The sequence below is a fragment of the Nelumbo lutea genome, chromosome 8 (assembly GCF_056320005.1).
Source record: "Nelumbo lutea isolate HS-2025 chromosome 8, American lotus-T2T, whole genome shotgun sequence".
Lineage (NCBI taxonomy): Eukaryota > Viridiplantae > Streptophyta > Magnoliopsida > Proteales > Nelumbonaceae > Nelumbo > Nelumbo lutea.
This window is the reverse complement of record NC_142691.1, coordinates 54,878,432-54,898,735: the sequence shown is the minus strand read 5'-3', so window position 1 is coordinate 54,898,735 and position 20,304 is coordinate 54,878,432. Positions and strand designations below refer to the sequence as shown.

The 20,304-nt window shown below is 38.3% G+C and overlaps 1 protein-coding gene across 1 annotated transcript in view; it reads right to left on the bottom strand.

Annotated features, from left to right (window-relative positions):
* LOC148844245 (L-arabinokinase-like) overlaps positions 1–20,304 on the bottom strand; it is a 68,235-nt gene that overhangs the window by 2,915 nt on the left and 45,016 nt on the right. Inside the window, exons 22-27 of the mRNA XM_088957620.1 lie at positions 16,479–16,566; positions 12,688–12,731; positions 12,484–12,579; positions 12,334–12,410; positions 3,855–4,073; positions 3,452–3,617 (exon numbers count right to left, since the gene is read on the bottom strand). Coding sequence (XP_088813746.1) covers positions 3,452–3,617; positions 3,855–4,073; positions 12,334–12,410; positions 12,484–12,579; positions 12,688–12,731; positions 16,479–16,566 — 690 coding nt within the window. The remainder of the gene's footprint in view (positions 1–3,451; positions 3,618–3,854; positions 4,074–12,333; positions 12,411–12,483; positions 12,580–12,687; positions 12,732–16,478; positions 16,567–20,304) is intronic.

The following is a 20,304-nucleotide window of genomic DNA, read 5'->3' as shown; positions in this document are numbered from 1 at the left end:
TTGTCATTATGCATTCCTTAATTTCAGCAAGACTTCTTTCCTTTTCTTGAAATATTCTAGCATTTCTCTCCTCCCATAAAGTCCACAAGGTAGCGACTCTGATACATTTCCACATTAGCTTCCCTCTTTTTGTCAATCTCTCAAAGGCAACCGGAATGAACAGTAGCTTTACTTCGGAGGGCAAGTTCCACCTGCACCCAAATAGTGCAACAACCCAGTTCCAAATATTGGCAGCAAAATAACACGATATCAGTAAATGGTTACAGTCCTCACCCTTCACCTTACACAAGAAGCACCAATTTGGGGACAAACACAAGTAAGGTTTCTTCTTTTGCAAGTTTTCCACCGTATTGATCATACCCAAGTAGGCTATCCAACAAAACACTGCTATTTTAGGAGGAATTGGCCTTGACCAGACCTCTTTAACAGGGAACACCTGAGAGGAGGGATTGGAGCAGAGGGCTTTAAAGAAAGAAGCACAAGTAAAGGAGCCAACCAAGGTTAGAGACCAAACCCTTTTGTCCAGGTTAGGGGGTCCAAGCACACTGAGTCTAGAAGCAAAAAGAGCTCTGAAACACAAAGAAGTTCTTCATCCCTTAACCCTCTTCGAAACCCAAAATTCCAGTTTAAATCCAAAGGGAAAACCGGGGGGGGGGGGGAACATGGTTTCTTTTTTTAAAGAGGGAGATGGAATAGAGAGAAGGAAAGCGGTCTTTTAGGGGTTGAGTGCTCACCCAAATATCTTCCCCAAAAAGAATGGAGTTTCCAGAACAAGCATCATACCTTACAAATTTGAGGAACTTTGGGAGAATGCCATAAATAGCCTTCTAATGTGTGGTGAGCGAAGCCCTTCGGGATACCTCCGCGTCCCAACCTGATTCAGAACAGCCATGGATACTGTTCACTACTTCATGCCACAACCTCTCCCTCTCCAAGGGCCACCTCCAAAGCCACTTACCTAAAAGAGCTTCATTCTTACTCATCACATTCCCTAAGCCTAGGCCTCCTTCATTTTTGTTTCTACTCACCACCTCCTACCTAATCAAGTGATCTTTTTTGTCTTCCCCAGGTTCCCATAAGAAGGCCCTCATAAGTTTTTCCAACCTCTTTGCTTCCCTTCTAGGAATTCTAAAGACTGACAAGAAGCATAAAGGCAAGTTGGCTAGAGTTGCCTTAATCAAAGTAACTCTACCCCCTATGGAAATATAGTTTCTCTTCCAAGTTGTCAATCTTTTTTTGCACTTTTCCTCCACCAGGTTCTAGAACCTACTTCCTTTGGATTTAGGCTTAAGGGAAGTCCTAGGTAGGATAGAGGCCACTGAGACCAAGTGCAATCTAATGAGGCTGCTATAAACTCCACCTCCTCTCTACTCAAATTTATTCCCACAACACAACTTTTCTCAAAATTTATCTTCAAATTTGAGGCCCTCTCAAAGTGAATTATCAAATCCTTCAGATTTCTTACCTCCATCAGATCACAACCTTCACAAAAGATTATTATGTTATCTGCAAATTGAAGATGGGTTACTTAAACTCTATCTCTACCTATTCTCCACCCTCTTAAGGATCTGGCCCTATCCGCTTCTAAGAGAAGTCTACTAAAAGCATCAGCAACTAAAGTGAATAGAAAAGGTGACATGGGGTCACCTTGTCTCAGACCCCTGCTAGCTGGGAAGAAACTGTTAACCACTCCATTGACTAGGATGGAGTAATGGCAAGAGGAAAGGCAACCATTTATCCATTTGCACCATCTATCCCCAAACCCATACTTCCTTAGCACGAGTAATAAGAATCCCCAATCCATGAGGTCGTAAGCCTTTTCAAAATCTAGTTTACAAACATAACCTTTACGACCCGATCTCCTCATCTCCTCCACACATTCATTTGCTATTAGGAACTGATCTACTATTTGTCTCCCCTGAACAAAAGCTCCTTGGGCTTGGCTGATAGGACAAGGAGGCACCTTTTTAATCCTCAAAGATAAGACCTTAGCCATGATCTTGTATACACTAGTCACCAAACTAATAGGTCGAAAGTCCTTTGGATGCTTCACCTATTTCTTTTTGGGAATTAAGGCTAAAAAAGTAGCGTTAACTCCACGGCTAATCACTGAATTATCCTCGAATTCCTTGAAGACCTCAATCAAGTCTTCCTTGATTATGTCCCAACAATCTTGAAAGAAAGCCATTGTGAAACCGTTCGGCCCTGGTGCTTTAGATCTGTTCATGGAGAAAATAGCTTTTCTTATTTCTTCCTCCTCAAAATTCCATTCTAGCCAGATTCTACTCTCTTCTGGAAGCCTCTGCCAGGTCACACCTTCCAACTCCACACTAGGACCTAGGGGCTTCCTTAATATGGATTTGAAATGGTCAACAAAACAATTGGCTATCCTCTCTTGGGAATCAAGGACTAGTCCATCCACTTCCAGTTTGGAAACTAGGTTTTTCCTTCTCCTTCCATTGGCTATTTCATGAAAAAATTTAGTGTTCCCATCTCCTTCCTTGAGCCACCTGCATCTAGACTTCTGTCTCCAACAAATTTCTTCTCTCAAAATGACTTCATCAAACTCTCTTTTTAGTTTCCATCTCCGATCTCTATCTTAAGAGTTTATGACCCTTTGGGATTCCTTTGCATCTAATTCCTCTATTTGGGTCATTAAAGAGGATTTCAATTCTTCTATTCTTCCAAAATGCACCCCATTCCAAAATACTCCCTATTCCTTTGCATTAAAGCTCATTTGTTTACCTCTAGAACTTGCTTCTGAAAAAAACTTCTTCACCCATTTGATCACTCACAAACCTTCCAACAGTATTGTAGTTTTCTTTGCCTCCCTAATCTTCAAGCTCTGCAAGCCTCTGATTTTCAACTCTTCAAGGATGAGGTCTTTTGCTTCAATCTTCATTGCTTTCCTCCATCTTGCAACTTCTACATACCTATTCTCCATTAAGCCTTGTATTGGGGTAATAACAGTTGTGGAAAGGTCCATGCCAAAATGTTGGTTGCATTCTGGAATGCCAATTTTAATGTTCAAATAATTAATTAAATGGTTTTCTGAGAATATCAGCACCAGTGCTTAATACGCAATGTGCAGATAAATACACCCTTGCAACTTTATCATAGAACAAAAAAGGATACAAGCATTACTACCTCTTTCCTCCACCAACTCTAATTATCTTTTCATTTCTTTTGACTCAACTAAAGATGGTGTCAAAATATTTAATCTTGACGACAACATGTTTGAAAGGAGTTGAAATTCTCTAACCAACTCTTAGTCTGAAATAGATGAAAAGGTTTTCTATCTATTCTCCAAATGTTCTTAAAAGTGTAGGTATACTTGCTAGTTTCCTCATCTCCTCCTCCAATTATATGTCTAATTCAGGGTCCTGAAAAAACTCTGCTTTTCACATACACCAAGAGGAAGAAAGTAAAAAACAAAGCAATAATAACTAACCTTGACACGGAAATTTTCATATATAGGATGTTGAGCAGCTGCTTTCACTCCATAGTTGTGCTTATGGTCAATCACTGTTACTGAATCATTGTGATCAGTGTACTTCTCTAGGAATGCCCCACCAAGCATAGACTCAGGAAGTCTCTTTGCATAGACTGACTCATATCTGTGTTAGGAGATAAAGAAATCAGAAAAGTACCCTACCTTATTAAATAATAACATGATATGTCTGAATCTTAACCATATACAAACAGGAATGATATGACTGACTCGTACTGTTTTTACACAAAACAGTAAAAATATAAACAAAGGCAAAACATATAAAAATATAATGCATGATCTATTAATCTGTTTGATGCCAATCTAGGACTTTCTAAATATGCCAGAAGAACTTTGTGAAAACCTGTGAGGAGACAGGTTGCACAAGTAGTCTAATGAAGATTCATCTTCAAGAAGTTCACCATCGTCCTCTTCCAAGTCATCAGAAATTTTCCCATCCATATGCTTCTGAGAATTAGCACTTGATAATGCGTGGGATAACAGTGAAGATGCAATAGATTTTATCATCTTTCGACCCATGAAGGTGCCAATTCTCACAGATCCATAGTCTGTGCCACCAATACTGCAAATAATGCCAATCAAATAATTAAGCTGGAATAAAAGAAGGATAAATGATATAGAATAATACAAATTCAGGACAAAAGTCAACCTAACAAAATAAGCCTTATGGCATTTAAAAGTCATACTAGTATCTATTTGCTGGAATCTGAGATCAGATACAGATTCTGTGCCCACATCTTACACTTATTATCAGGATGGCATGGACATGGGAACAGAATCAAAAATCAAATATGCTTTTCAAGACAAACCTAGCAAAATTCAACACAATAAAGAACAACAAACTAGAATAAATAATAGTTGAAGGATCAATAAGAGTTATTTTTTGTTGGTATGTAACATTAAATATAAAAACAAGAGTGGAGTAGGTTAACATGAATGAGAAGTAAATCTCATGGAAAAAATATATAAATAGTAAAATTAAGTCCATGAAACCAAATACCCCCAAGAAACCAAATGCCCATCCATAAATTCCAGGCCAAAGTAGTTCTTACCCAGACTAACAATATGCATAGAAGATCACGAGACAATTAATTCTCCCAAAGAATAGACAGGAAATTAAGCTTTTTTCCACCCCATCCATCCCTAGGAAGCCCCTCTTAATCCAATCTTCCACCTCTTATATCCCCCCCGCCCCCCCATGAAGAAACCAATTCATCTGGCTTAGGTCACCATCTCATCAATATACATAATTGATGCCTCACAACCCTCCAAAAATTTAAGTGCACCAACCTGATGATCTTAAATTCTTGAGGAAAACACTCTCCTCCAGACTCTTCCCCTTTCTTGGCCTCATCCCATTCCAAACGCACACACACATAGCCTAAGATGTTTGAGACACGCAGCAGAAACAACAGAAGAGAGCACCCATAAGACAAAAAGCTAACATGGTTACACCTAGATCCTCAGGAAAATAATGTTCTCTTTAGTTGGAGCGAAGAACTGCTCACAACCTCATCAAACCTAGATGCACAATGGCCAACAGAGGATCTAGGAGTCAAAACACCCAAATTTTCACAACCTCACCCCTAGATCCTCAGGAAAATAATGTTCTATCTTTAGTTGATCAAGGATTCACAAACACCCAAAATTGCTAAGCACAATATGTCGAAAATGTTTTACAACAAACCCCACACCTAGACCTTCAATCATAGGTGGTGTGTTTAGGATTGCTATAGGGTCATGTTAGCTATATATATACTCAGGGCCAACAGGAAGGGCTTGTTAGGCTGTGAAAATATATTAGTTTGAGAAACATAATGGTGGAAGGGAACTCTAGATGGTTGTGATACTAATGAACAACAAAAATCAAGGGTCATGGCAGTACCAACATATTGCGAGAGATAAGATCCTTAGGCATGGAAATGGAAACAACAATTTCATGGGTGCAAAGCTCAGAAAATAGTTCAGCTGATGCAATGGACAAACAAGGGGTGAACAAGGATCAGTTGTTCCAAGGCAAACTGCTCAATATATGAATGTAGTTACTTACTGTTAAGAGGCTAGGTAGAAGCTGCTGCTAGTCTACATTCTAGGGATGAAGCATCCATCTTTCTTTTTCAAAATATTAATAAAATTTAACAGTTGCAAATCATCACCATTATCATCGTTATCCAAGTCTTATTACAACTATATGGGATTGGCTACATATATAACACTTGCCAATTATGGTGTGTTGCTTTCAGGGACTGTACAAAATTTAACAATTGCCAATTCCAATCTCCCACCCCTACCCAAAAAAAAGAACAAAGACAGGCACACCATTGATCTATATCTGTAAGAAAAAGACTAGTTTATCCTATGTCACACATCATTAAACCATATTGTTAGTAAACCCTAGCAGATTCTAGGTTGAAGTAGAGAAGAAGAAAGAAAAGAGAAAGAAGAAGAAGAAGAAGAAGAAGAAGAAGAAGAAGAAGAAGAAAGAAAGGTTCGACCAGATTAGAAGAGAGTCAAAATCTCACTCCCCTAGCTGACCCACTTGTATTTATTAAAAAAAATAGAGTTACAAAAAAGACCATTTTGTCCCTCATAGAAGATGGGACACATAACTTAAACTCAGATACAATAGACCTTTCACTCTCAAGCAGATAATCCAGAATGACCAAAATACCCCTGACTCGAGCATTCTAACACTCCCCCTCAAGCTGGAGAGTATATATCATATAGTCCCAGCTTGTTACAAATGTAATCTATTCTTCCCCGAGACAATCCCTTTGTGAAGAGATCTGCCCACTGATTTCCTGAGCTCACATGAGATGTGGTTATCACCCCACTTATCACTTTCTCTCTTACAAAGTGACAATCAACCTCAATATGCTTAGTTCTCTCATGAAAGACAGGATTGGAAGAGATGTGAACAGCAGCTTGGTTATCACAGTATAGTTTCATGGGTTTGTCAATTGAGAATCCCATCTCTTGAAGCAAGTTCTTCAGCCATACTAGCTTACATGTGGTATGGGCCATAGCCTGTACTCTGCTTCTGCGCTACTTCTTGCCACCACTGTTTGTTTCTTGCTCTTCCAAGTTACAAGATTGCCACCGAGGAAGGTACAATACCCTGTAGTTGATCTCCTGTCTGATATAGAACCAGCCCAGTCAGCATCTATGTACCCTACTATCTCAAGAGTTCCTCCACTTTGGTATAACAAACCATGACTTGGAGCACCTTTTAGGTACCTAGCAATTCTCAAAACAACTTCCTAGTGAGGAACCCGGGGATGTTGCATAAACTGGCTCACCACACTCACAACAAATGATATATCTGGTCGGGTAATGGTCAGGTAGTTCAATTTGCCCACCAACCTTCTGTATCTTCCAGGATCATCAAACTCTTCACCCGCAACAACATTCAGCTTGGCATTGAGTTCCATAGGAGTCTCTGCTGATTTAGCACCTAACAACCCTGTTTCTTCAAGTAGATCAAGAACATATTTTCTCTGACATAGGTTGATCCCATGTTTTGGCCTTGCAACCTCTATTCCCAGGAAATATTTCAGCTTCCCCAGATCTTTCGTATTGAAGTGATCCTGTAAGAATTTCTTCAACCTGTTGATTTCATTGCTATCACTCCCAGTTATGACAATATCATCCACGTATACGACTAGCAAGGTATTCCCATCCTTTGAGTTATAGCTGAACACAGAATGATCAACCTGACATTGTTTCATCCCAAAGGCTTTCATCACTTCACTGAACCTGCCAAACCAAGCACATGGAGATTGTTTCAGTCCATAAATTGCCTTTTTGAGCCTACACACCTTGCCAGACTCCCCCTGAGCAACAAACCCTAGTGGTTGCTCCATATACACCTCCCCAACTAGATCACCATGCAGGAAGGCATTTTTTATGTGAAGTTGTACAAGAGGCCAATCATACATAGAAGCTAATGAAATCAGCATCGGAACTGAACAAATCTACAGGAGAAAATGTCTCCATATAGTCCACACCATACATCTGAGAATAACCCTTGGCCACCAACCTCGCTTTCAATCGCTCCACACTACCATCAGGAAGATACTTTACTGTGTAGACCCATTTACACCCAACTGTGTGCTTACCGGAAGGAAGAGCGGTGAGTTCCCATGTGTGATTATGTTGTAGAGCAGAGAGTTCTTCTTCCAGGGCTTACCGCCATCCTGGGGAGGCAAGAGCTTCCTGGACAGTCTTGGGAATGGGAACAGATGAGAGTAATGATATAAATTTGCAATGAGAAGTAGAAAGCTGAGCAGTAGAAACATAGTGTGAAATGGGGTGAGAAATACAAGTACGTTTACCTTTTCGCAGAGCAATAGGAAGATCAGGATCTGAAGGAGGAGTAGTAGCTTGATTTGTCAATAGGGGCTGAAGTGGAGGAGGGCCCGATGCACTTCTGTGGGTATACACTTGAGTGATTGGCGGCTTCTCAGTAGTAACAGGCATAGGATGTGCATCTGCAGTAGAAACAGGAGCTACTGGAAGGATGTCCACAACAGGTATAGGAAGGGGAATCACAGAGGGAGAGGAAGAGACCCCAGCATCTGAGAAAAACGGAACTGACTCAAAGAAGGTGACATCAGAGCACACAAACGATTTATGGGATTTTGGGTTATAACACTTATACCCTTTCTGAGTCCTTGAGTAGCCAAGAAAGATACACTTAGTAGCTCGAGCATCTAGCTTGTCTAACCTAGACCCCAAGTGTTGAACAAAACAAACACAACCAAAAATTCTTGGGGTAAGAGGAAATGGAGCTAAAGTGGGAAACAACACGGAGAAAGGGGATTGACTTCCAAGGATTGACATGGGCATCTGATTGATCAGAAAATAGGATGTGAGAACAACATCACTCCAAAAATGTTTTGGGACATTCATATTAATCATCAAGGATCGAGCAGTTTCAAGAAGATGTCGATTTTTTCATTCAGCTACACCGTTCTGTTGTGGGGTGTAGGCACAAGAAGTAAGATGAATGATCCCATGATGTTCTAGGTATTGCTGAAATGGTGAGGAGTTGTATTCTTTGGCATTATCGGAGCGAATAATTTTAATATGAACACCAAATTGAGTGCGTATTTCAGCATAAAATTTTTGAAAAATAGGGAACTCACTACGTCTTTCATAAGATAAATCCATGTCATCCTTGAAAAGTCATCAGCAAGGATTATAAAATACTTATACCCATTGTATGACACCACTTTAATTGGACCCCATACATCGGAATGAACTAAAGAAAAAGAATTGAGACACGACTATCAACTCTTGGACTAAATGAGACTCTATGATGTTTACCCAATTGACACGACTCACAATCTAATGATGAAAGATGACTCAAGGAAGGAACCAGTAACTTCAAGGCCTTGAGAGAAGGATGACCAAGTCTGCAATGCCATTGAAGAGGAGTAAGAGATGACGGAAAAGCTACTGAAGGACCACCACCATCAAGGTAATATAATCCACTTGCTTCATGCCCTCCACCAATCTTCCTCCCCGTCTTGAGATCCTGAAACACACAAGAAGATGGGTAGAAGGTTACAGAACAATTAAGAGACTTGGTTAATCTGCTGACAGACATAAGGTTAAAAGGAAACTTAGGAACATATAAAACAAATGATAAAGGCAAGGAGGAGAGATTAACATCACCAACACCACAGATAGGAGATGTAGAACCATTAGCAAGTGTAACTGTTTGAGGTGTGGAGTGGGAAAGGGAAGAAAATACATCATGAGTCCCAAACATATGGTCCGAGGCCCTGGAGTCAACCAGTGTGAGTCTTTGGAAGCTAAGCAAGCCATACCTGAATGGGCAAGTGTAGTGGTGTTCTGTTGAGATGTTTGAATGAACTGCTCATATACTGCACGTGGTACACTCACCATTTCCTTCTCAGAAGCACAAGTAGATGTGGAGGGGACTGGGTCAGTTTGCTGACTTTCAGTAATTGTGTCACTACCCTTAGTCATAGCATGGTTAGCCCAAGTGTTGGGTGCACCACGCAAATCATAGCAGAAATTAACTGTGTGCCCCTCTAAACCACAATGTGTACACTTTCTCAACTTCCTCTTCCCTGACCTCCCCTTGAGTCTCAGCCTCCAGTCCAACCACTAGCCCTGCTAAACATGTGACCACCACGGTTGCTTGGGAGTCCACTCCTGATACCACCACTTCTATTTCCACGACCACCCCCTTTAGTCACTATCAAACTAGATCTGTCAGAGAGAGAAGAATGTTCTACCGACTCAATGGATGTCCTCTTAAGACGAGCAAAAACTTCTTCAAGTGAGGGAAGAGCAGATCCTCCCAATATTTGTGCTCTGACAGGCTCATACTCAGCCTTCAACCCCACAAGAAGCCTTGTCACATCAAGCTGCTCACGTTGCTGTTGTTGGATCTAAACATCTGATGTTAGAAGATGATACACATTAAGCTCATTACGAATATTCCTCAAACTTGCATAGTACTCTTCTAAGCTTTGACTCCCTTGTTTCAAATTGAAATACTCTTAGTACAACTGATACACCCTAGTTGTATTGTCTTGTCCAGAGTACAACTTCTTAGCATGATCCCAAATTTCCTTAGTTGTATCTAGGAGCATGAAGTTCACACTAATCTTTGGTTCCATACTATTCCAGAGCCATGTCATTATTTGTGCATCCACTTGTTCCCAGTCACTGAACCCAGGGGAATCAGAGAGAGTTTATCCTCTCTTACATGTTTTACCTTCCTCTTGGCCTTCAAAAACACCTCCACAGATTTTGCCCATGGTACATAATTCTCACCATTCAACTTGATGGATGTCATTTGAACACTTAGATAGTCTGGAGAAAGCATGACACCTGTTTTGTTATCATTCCCATTTTCAAATGAAAACATCTTAATTATTTCACCTTCAAATATACAACACAACCTCACACTCTTCCACAAGACTGATCTCACTTATAACACCACCAATTCCAGCTTCTTTAAATACACATTACACACCATACACTAAGGCTGAAATCACTCAGTCTTCACATCAAACACTTGGGCTGCACACTGCAGAACCATTCACCATCAACACACTAAGACTGAAATCACTCAGTCCTCACATCAAACACTTGGGCTGCACACTGCAGAACTGATTACACACAAGGTATAGGAGATCACTTTTAAATATTTTGAAACACAGATACACCAATCACCACAACACAACCACCACCAATCTACTGCTGTTGTGAACTTCAGCAGTCGACAACTCTTCTTTCAACATACATACAAAGAGAAATGCAGAGGAACACGACTGAGATGCATATCAGTCACACTGAGCACCACCACAACCAACTTTTGAAACAAAAAGAAACATTCGCAGTCCCTTACTTGGACAAACAACAGTAGTGTTCATACCTGTCCACATTCAGCCCTCTTCGATACTGAATAGAGGGTTTAGTATACCACTCCAACGACCACCACAGCAACGACCGGAGGCATTCTCACCTCCAGGCCCACAAAACGACAACTCCTTTTCAGCCCCTTATCAAACCTCCACTCAGGTTAGTCGAAAAAGAAGAAGATGACTGTGAAAGTTGGTGGCGAACCCATAAAGAGAACAGCAGCAAGAAAGAAATGAGGATACGACCTTACAGCTCTGATACCATGTTAGTAAACCCTAGCAGATTCTAGGTTGAAGTAGAGAAGAAGAAGAAGAAGAAGAAGAAGAAGAAAGAAAGGTTCGACCAGACTAGAAGAGAGTCAAAATCTCACTCCCCTAGCTGACCCACTTGTATTTATTCAAAAAACATAGAGTTACAGAAAAGACCATTTTGTCCCTCATAGAAGATGGGACACATTACTTAAACTCAGATACAATAGACCTTTCACTCTCAAGCAGATAATCCAGAATGACCAAAATACCCCTGACTCGAGCATTCTAACACATATAAATGAAATCCCTACATGCCTCCAATAGCCTTAAATAGAGAGCTATTCCAACCCCAATGAGAAGCTCTAAACATCTATAATGGGGTTCAACCCACATATATTTTAAGGATCATAATATTGGCCTTGACCTTTTCACTACAAAATAAGAGACAAATACACCACTCCATGGCCTTTGAATCCCTAGGAAACTGAAAACCTTCCATCTCTCAACCATCCAGCTCTCTGCTACCTCTAGTCTAAGTTTTACCTGTGGCAACCCTAATGTGAAGAATATGTCTATGTGGGGATAAAGTCCATGAAAATAATATTAAAATAAAAATAAAAAAGGGAGACTATTTGTAAGTTGTAACTATGGTCATTTTTTGGTAATAACAGAAGAATTTTATTAAAATTGGTGAATAACTACTGTCATAATTTTTTTTGATAAATGACTACTGTCATAATTTTTTTATTATTAATTCTTTTAAAATTGGTGAATCTATTGTCATTGTACTAGCCTTTGTCCCAAGCCCAGATAAAGGATGAGAGTTCTTTCAGGTTGAAAATTCATACAAAAACATCGGTCTAACCTTTAAAGACATGAAACCCCAATTAGTCACAATGATTCTTAGTTAAGTTCTTTTAGTAGTGGTAAAACCAAAGCCCATGTAACTTCTGCTTATGAAATAAAATAGAGGCATAGAAAAACACTTAATGAACAAAGCTTCAGAGCAGGGAGGGACAATGCCACGAGAGAAGAAAAAGAATGATGTAACAAATCTCTCAATAGAGGATGAGATAAAAAAAAGTTTTCCCATGAGGTTTATACTTAATCTATGATTTCCAACAATGGAAGATTGTGATAAAAAAGCACCATATGATGAGCTAATACCTGTGTCTTATTCCTGAATCAATACCCCAGAATCTTATATGAGTGGGGATGTTCACAAGTCCTATTACTTCAGCAGGCTGCAGAGGATCAAAGAAAACTATGAAGCTAGAAAACATGTAAAACAACTTTTTGCACACTAACAATGCATACCTGGCATATCATTGCAAGAAGTTTGTTAGCTTCACCACATGCTGATGTCATCTGGTCCATCACACCACATGGAGCTCCAACAATATGATTCTCAACCTGCCAAATGTTTATTATCATAAGTATGGACAATCTTATACATGTAGCCATCTTTTTCTTTTCAAAATGTAGAAGAGCATAACTAAAAGGCAGTGCATATGGCCATGCCTTTTGACAAAGCAAAGCAAGATCTCTTGGGTTGATGTCCAGTCCTGCAAGAAAAGAATGGGTAAACTCATTTTTCTTCTGTAAAATAGTACATAATGAGGTTGTTAATATGGATTTCACATGTTTGCATATAGAATTCCTAGAATTCCACATTAGCTGATATACAGGTATCTTTTCAATTTATATGCTAAATTAGTTGCACTTTCAAATTTGTACCAACACTAATTTTAGCCATGGCATCTACAAAATATTTTGTGCCCCTTAGGTATGAAATAAGTCGAGAATTTATAATGCTGACATAATTCCCTATCTGATCATAAAGCCATCTTCAAAACTTGCAACATTTCCAGAGTCAAGCTCCAAATATTGAATCATATCATAATTAGGTCAACTCAGTTTCAAGGATTATTTTCTTTGAAAATAATCTTGAATATGATCCATATAAATTCTGCATAGAAGAGTTTGTGAACCAACAACATTTATAGCAACAATAGCATTGTTCTAGGGTGCAACGTTTTGGATTAGCTCATTAAATATCAAATTTAAACTCGGTCTAAGTGGCATGATGCAGAGGATGACAAGAACATTAACATAACATAATTTACAATGCAAACTACAAAATAAATAGGGATTTAAATAATAGAATGAGGCCTTATAATATCTAATAATTTCTTTAGAAGGGTATGACAAGATAAACATATATAAACTGAAGGATCTAGATACTTAATGGTTCAATTCAATAATAAGTGAAGTTTATCAACAACAAATAAAATTATGAATGAAACTGTTTGCCAAGGGAACAGGAATGAGTCTTTAATCCATTAGGGTCCAAAATATCTTAATGGATGTTCTCTTGATGTAAAATCATGTTTAGTTCAATACTCATATTACATAGAATGCTTGAACAGTCATACTATGTGGCAGAATAAGTATCGCCAAATATTCCTTAAACAACAACTATATGCATGATAATTACAAGGCCAAAAGGTAACTCTCTCACCCTCATTGTTTTAAAACTGCTGATTATTCTTAAAGATAGTCCAAATACCACATGCTGGGACAGTAAAATTCTTAGATTCTAGATGTAACCTGAATTTTGTAAGTTTCCTTGGACTGGAATTTTCAGATTCCAAAGCTAGATTAATCTCAAGCCAACTTGGTTCAGATTTAAACCCAACTATTTGGGGTCAGTTACATGAATCCTATACCATCATTCTGCTCAATCGAGAACCATATTTCTGTCAAATTATAAATTCTTATGTGTCATTTCTAATACCAGCCCATGTGCACTTATAGAGTGTTTTACTTGCACCAAGTTGCTTCATCTAATTGGGGCAGTAATTTGTCATTTATGCACATGACAAACAATTTCAGCTGACTTTTCCTCATCTTGTCATCAAATTATAAATTCTTATGTGCCATTTCTAATACCAGCCCATGTGCACTTATACCAGCCCATGTGCACTTATATCGAGAACAATATTTCTGTCAAATTATAAATTCTTATTTGTCATTTCTAATACCAGCCCATGTGCACTTATAGAGTGTTTTACTTGCACCAAGTTGCTCCATCTAATTGGGGCTGTCTTTGATCATCTATGCACATGACAAAAACAATTTCAGCTGACTTTGCCTCATCTTGTCATCAATTGGGGCAACATATAATTCTTCTTTGTTCCATATATTTAGTCTCATAGGTATATTCCGATCACACAGCAAACCAGATGAACCCCTCCACTTCAGTCACTCTGCCCTACTTCTATGGGTAATGCCATGCCCCTTAAATTTCTCCTTGTTTATGCAACTTGCACCAAGTTGCTCCATCTAATTGGGGCTGTCTTTGGTCATCTATGCACATGACAAAAACAATTTCAGCTGACTTTGCCTCATCTTGTCATCAATTGGGGCAACATATAATTCTTCTTTGTTCCATATATTTAGTCTCATAGGTATATTCCAATCACACAGCAAACCAGATGAACCCCTCCACTTCAGTCACTCTGCCCTACTTCTATGGGTAATGCCATGCCCCTTAAATTTCTCCTTGTTTATGCATGGTTGATCCAATGTACTAGAAGTGATTAGGTTGAGACATATCCAACTCAAAAAGCTTGGTTTCACCATGATTATTACAATGATTCCACTAAAGTTGTAATGCATATATTATATCTTACTTCAACTTGTACTGAAAGCTTTTGATAGTATCTAGGCCGAACCATTTTTGCCTCCGGGTCGCAGGTCACTAGTTCGACCGGCTGAGCAGAACGGTTGAGACCAGCCATGTCAGCACATATGTATTTATATATATACATATATGTCTATATGTATATATATATATATATATATATATATATATATATATATATATATATATATATATAGTATATATATATATAATATATATATATATATATATATATATATGTGTGTGTGTGTGTGTATAAATATATATGTTAGCAGTAAATAATGTATAAATATATTTTAGATATGTTAATATGTATTATTTTATATTTAACTTATGTTTTTTAATTCAGTTTTTAATTTTTTATTTATAAAAATATTAAAGGCTGCAATTGAAGGCCAAAAAAGATTTTTTATTGCGAAAATAGAGGGGCAAGGCACCCTTCGCGCCTTGGGACACATAGATCTCAAAAGGTTACCCAAAATAAAAAAATACCCCAATTGGACATCGGAGTGCAAAGTTATGGCCTCCAAAAGTCTTGTATGCATTGAGTGTGAAACCCACGACCCGGTCACTGGGTCAAATGAGTCAACGGTCGAACCGGCTGGGTCAAGTGGTTCTTGACCAAGTCAATGGTTTTTTGATCGTCTAGTGGGTCGTGACTGAACCAGACTCAAAATCCTGGCCGGGTGACGGTTCAAACGGTTCGACCGCCTGTGTTAATGACAGGTTGAAAACATTGAACATACCACCTCTTCTGAATGTCTCTAGTTGGTTCATCCATATCCAATGCAAAAGTGATATCAACCAACTGATAGATGCCTAGATCCTTTGTGAAACCAACATACTTACTTGAAGCCCATTTCTTTTCCAAAACCCACCAAATGACTTCCCAAGGGGCACTATCACTTGGAAAAATTAAAATTTCCAAAACCCTATAGTGAGTCAAGATAATATAATAAAACAATAAAATTAATTTTCTATCAATATTTTGCATAATAATAACAAGAAGAAAAATAATTGTAAGTATCATCAAAATATATTAAATATAGGTAAGTTACGCAACCAGGGGTATTCTAGTAATTTAGATATATTTACAATATACATTGAAAGGAGGTTCCACACCTCAGTGATTCTTTTCCCTCATAAATTTTCTCTTTTTGTACATCCTCTTCTTGCGCTAAATCTAATCTACTTTTACAAACCAGTAATATACTAGTGAAAATGACAGCTTGTTTGCTGATTGGTTCTTTTTTTCACTTGTGATATGAAGCTCATATTTTAGAACAAAGAATGAGATTTAATTGCCTTTAGATGGAAAAGAGAAGGAGAATAAGGGTACTGATATTAACAATAAGATGTATTAGGAAATTAAAGATGATTCTATTAATTAGACATCAGATTTAATAGGAGATTTTTTAACACAAAATCTAAATTGAAACATGATTAGCGTTTCCATAAGTGCTAGGCTGAGTTCTAATTGAACTATGAAAGAAATATCAACTGCTGAGAATGGGTATAACTTGCAAATCCACATAAAATATAACCCAAGAAAAATAAAATTGATAACAAAATTTTCAGGTATAAATAAGAAGGTAAATATAGTAACCATGAGCAGCAGCTATTGCAGACATGCTAGCAACCTCCACTGCTGCAGAAGATGATACACCTTTTCCTTCTGGGACTGCGGAAGATACCTAAAAATTCATTATTTAACATCAAACAGATGGCAATATTAATGATATAATGATATATATATATATATATATATAATATATATATATATATACCTATAATTGTCTTGAAATCTTGATGGGTGAACAAATCAAAACCAGTAATCTAATAATTACCAGTTCTTAACACTACAAAAATTAGGAAAACCAGTATAAAACAGATTGAATAGATAAACAGCATATTTGGTCCAAATGCTTGCTAAAAATGTAGTAGATACAGATTGACTTAGAAAAACTAACAGGAAAAGTGAGATGAACCTGCAAACTTTAGGGCTACATTGGAAACACAAGATGGCTACTTACAGAATGCAGGGGAAAGGAAATCAAATTCCTACGCTTTTAGTTTGTCAACTTGTTTGTTTCTATAGGGAATATTTTTTTTTTCTATTGGCATGAGATAGCTCTTTATTAACTTGTGCAAAAGAATGAAATACAGTGCAAGTGTGGCAAGCACCCCCTTGGCACATTTATTTACTTTTTGGAATTTTATTTTATCTGAGAACTTTATCTCTATGGAAACTAGAAACCCCTTTAGAAGGTTTTACCTGAGTCAAGACACTGCAGATATGTCAGTAACCAAAAGTACCTCATACTTGTAGGATCTTGTTCTTGGGGCATGGAAGGGAAACTTTTCCCTTGGCTCTCTCGTGGAGTCATGGAAGGGAAACTTTTCCCTTGGGGCATGATCATCATCATCATCATCATCATTTTTTATCTTTTTTTCTTGCCTTCTTTTTTTGAGACAAGAGCAGGGCTTTACCCCTTATTCTCCTTCATCATTTTTGAGGGTTTTTTATTTCTCTTTTCTGAGACAAAACAGGTGCTTTGCCTTTCCTTTTCCTTATTTTTATGATTTTTCTTCTTTTTTTCTATGACAAAAACAATGGTTCAGCCCCTTGTTTTCCTAGGTGATGATTATTTTTTAGAAACAAACCTTGAAACATTAGGAAGAGAAGGGTTATTTCTGATACACAAACCTTGAAACACTAGGAAAAGCAAGGTTACATTTGAAACACTAGGCAACACCTGGGTAGGCGTCTAAGTAACTAGGCGACTAACCGCTCTCCTGTCGCCTAGGGTTGCCTTGGTGCCTTGAAATCTATGCTATAGGAAAACCATCTTAGAGAAAAGACAGATCTCAGAGAAGAGAGTACCTTACAGGCCATGTCCATTGTTAAAACTATGGGCCCTTAAGTCATTTCTCACCACAACCCATGCCCTTGTTGGCCTGTGCCCCTTTCTCTGATTTCAACTCTTATTATTTTGATCAGCAAGTGAAGGTGGATTTCATTAATGAAAAAAGCATATTACAAACATAAGATCTAGTACGCTAGCCTCAGCTAGCTAGCCAATAATTACAATATAATTATAAGGCAGATTACAGCAGAATAACCACCCCCAATATAGATCATTCCTATTAACCCCAATCTTGGCTAGGCCATCAGCCAACACATTTGCAGATCTAAGAGTCTACATAAGTGAGCAATCCAATTCAATAATCAGGATCTATATCTCTTTGAGAGCATATCTAAATCTCCATACCCGTCTTACCACTTTTCAACTTCAATTAAAATATTTCTAAAGTTGGCAGATTTGGCCTGACTTAACCCTGTTAGGATTTCAATTATCTCTGCTGTAATTGAGTCACCCTCGCTTAGTGGACCTGAATATTTTGCAAATATAGACCCTCTTCATTTCTGAAATCTCACAAAATACTTGCTGAGGGACCCAGATTGCCTCTACTACACCCATAAAAGTTCAATTTGATCCAATTAAGTTGTGGTGGGCTCCACAGGCGCCTCCAAGCTGTCATTGAATATGAGGAAGAAACTGCTATTTGCTGCCAATTTTGAAGGATATCATCAGAAAAAGTCTTTGAAAGTTTCAAAGGTTTTGACCCAGTGGACCATCTTGAACTTGATATTCTGAATGATTGTTTTGGGGTCATTCTGTTTATTCATTGAATACCTTATATTCTGTTATTCCTCTCCAGGATAGCAGCCCTCATGCATCTCCAAAAAATCTTTCCTCTTTTCTTTGATGGATCATAGAAGCTTGGGCCAAAGATTCCTTCCAGCTCAATGGAAGATTCCACCTATAGGAAAACAAAACAAAGAAACAACTCCAAATACTTGCAGAGGATTATCAAGTGATGGGGCAACTCCCATTCTCTAATCAAAGAACACAAACATGAGTTGAGAGGCAACACCAATGTCTTTTTTCTTTTGCAGTATATCAAAAGTGTTAAGTTTACTAATAAAAACCTCCCCACAAAAATGCTCTGGTTTGGGAGAAACTGGAGTTTGGAGCTGACCAAATGGACTTACAGCCACTGCTCATTGAGAAATGAAAGTGATCTAAAGCTTGAAAGAAAGAGGCACACGTGTAGTTGGGGGTTTAGGGATTTAGGGTCCACACCCAATTATAAGAACCAGATTCAGAGAGAAACCCCTTTCAGCAAATTCATGGATGAAAACAGATGTGATTCAGACCAATAAAAAATAGTAAAAATATTTCAGATTATAGCAGAAGAGGAAGAGAAGAAGAAGAAAGAACAATGAAGAAGGGAGAAGAGGAGTTCGATAACATCCTCTTTCTCCACTCTAGTCTTTATTAATCTTACTAAGATAACATAAATTACAAGTCTGCCCTTAAGTGGGCATCCACTCAAAGTGCAAGCCCTGTGCTAGGAAATCTTCCTAGGAAAGACAAATTCCTGTGATTTGCTACGAAAGAGAAAGCCAAACATGTGCCTCTCTCCCCATTTGCATTTCCTTTGCAAAGCTAGTGGTGAACCTTTTTCCCATTTACTACTTTCCTGCCCTTTTGTACGGAAATACTTTTGTTTTCTATTTGGGTGCAGGTGGGTCCAGCCACAAGATGCGATAAATCTCTTCAAACCAAACTTCCTAAGCCAGATGAAGAAAAGAAGAATTATATGGAAGGCAGTGAGAGCAGAAGTGATGTAGACTATATGGGAAAAAAGAATGGGAGAATTTTCAATGAAACAAGCAGATCCGAGGAGGACATAGTAGAATATATAAAGATTAAAGTAGCACATTGGGTAAAAATTATGGACACTTTCCAAGATTTCACAGTGAATGATATATTAAGGAAGTGGGCTGAAGTGGGACAATCCTCCAAAGAAAAAGATAGGTTCTTCATGGAATGGAGGTCTCCTCCAAGCAACATGATAAAGTTAAACTTGGGGGGGGGGTCTTCAAAGATTCATCGGGAAGGGTGGTAGCCATGTACCTCCAGGTCCTATGGAGTGGGAGACTAGAGCTGAATTAATGGCCTGCTGCAAGGTCTGTAATTAGCAAAATAATATGGCTTTAACCAACTGGAAGTAAAGGGGGATTCTAAGTTGATCATCACTGGGAAAAGAGGCTTATGCCGTGTCACTTGGTGCTACAGACATAATTTGAGGGAGATAAATTGCCTATTGAGGGATTTAAACACCTCCTACATGTGGGTTAAAAGAACTGCAAATGTAATGGCGGATGCAATGGCAAAACAAGGGTGAATAGTAATCAGCTATTTTGGGCACTAGTGTGAACACTTTTTTTACTTGGGTGTATGGAAAATTTTAAACTGTTATACCAAACTCTTTCATTATATTAATAAAATCTCTTAGTGACAAAAAAATTCTATGGCCAAAGATACTTCTTGCATTTCAGAATCCCTTATCCCTCTTCTGAG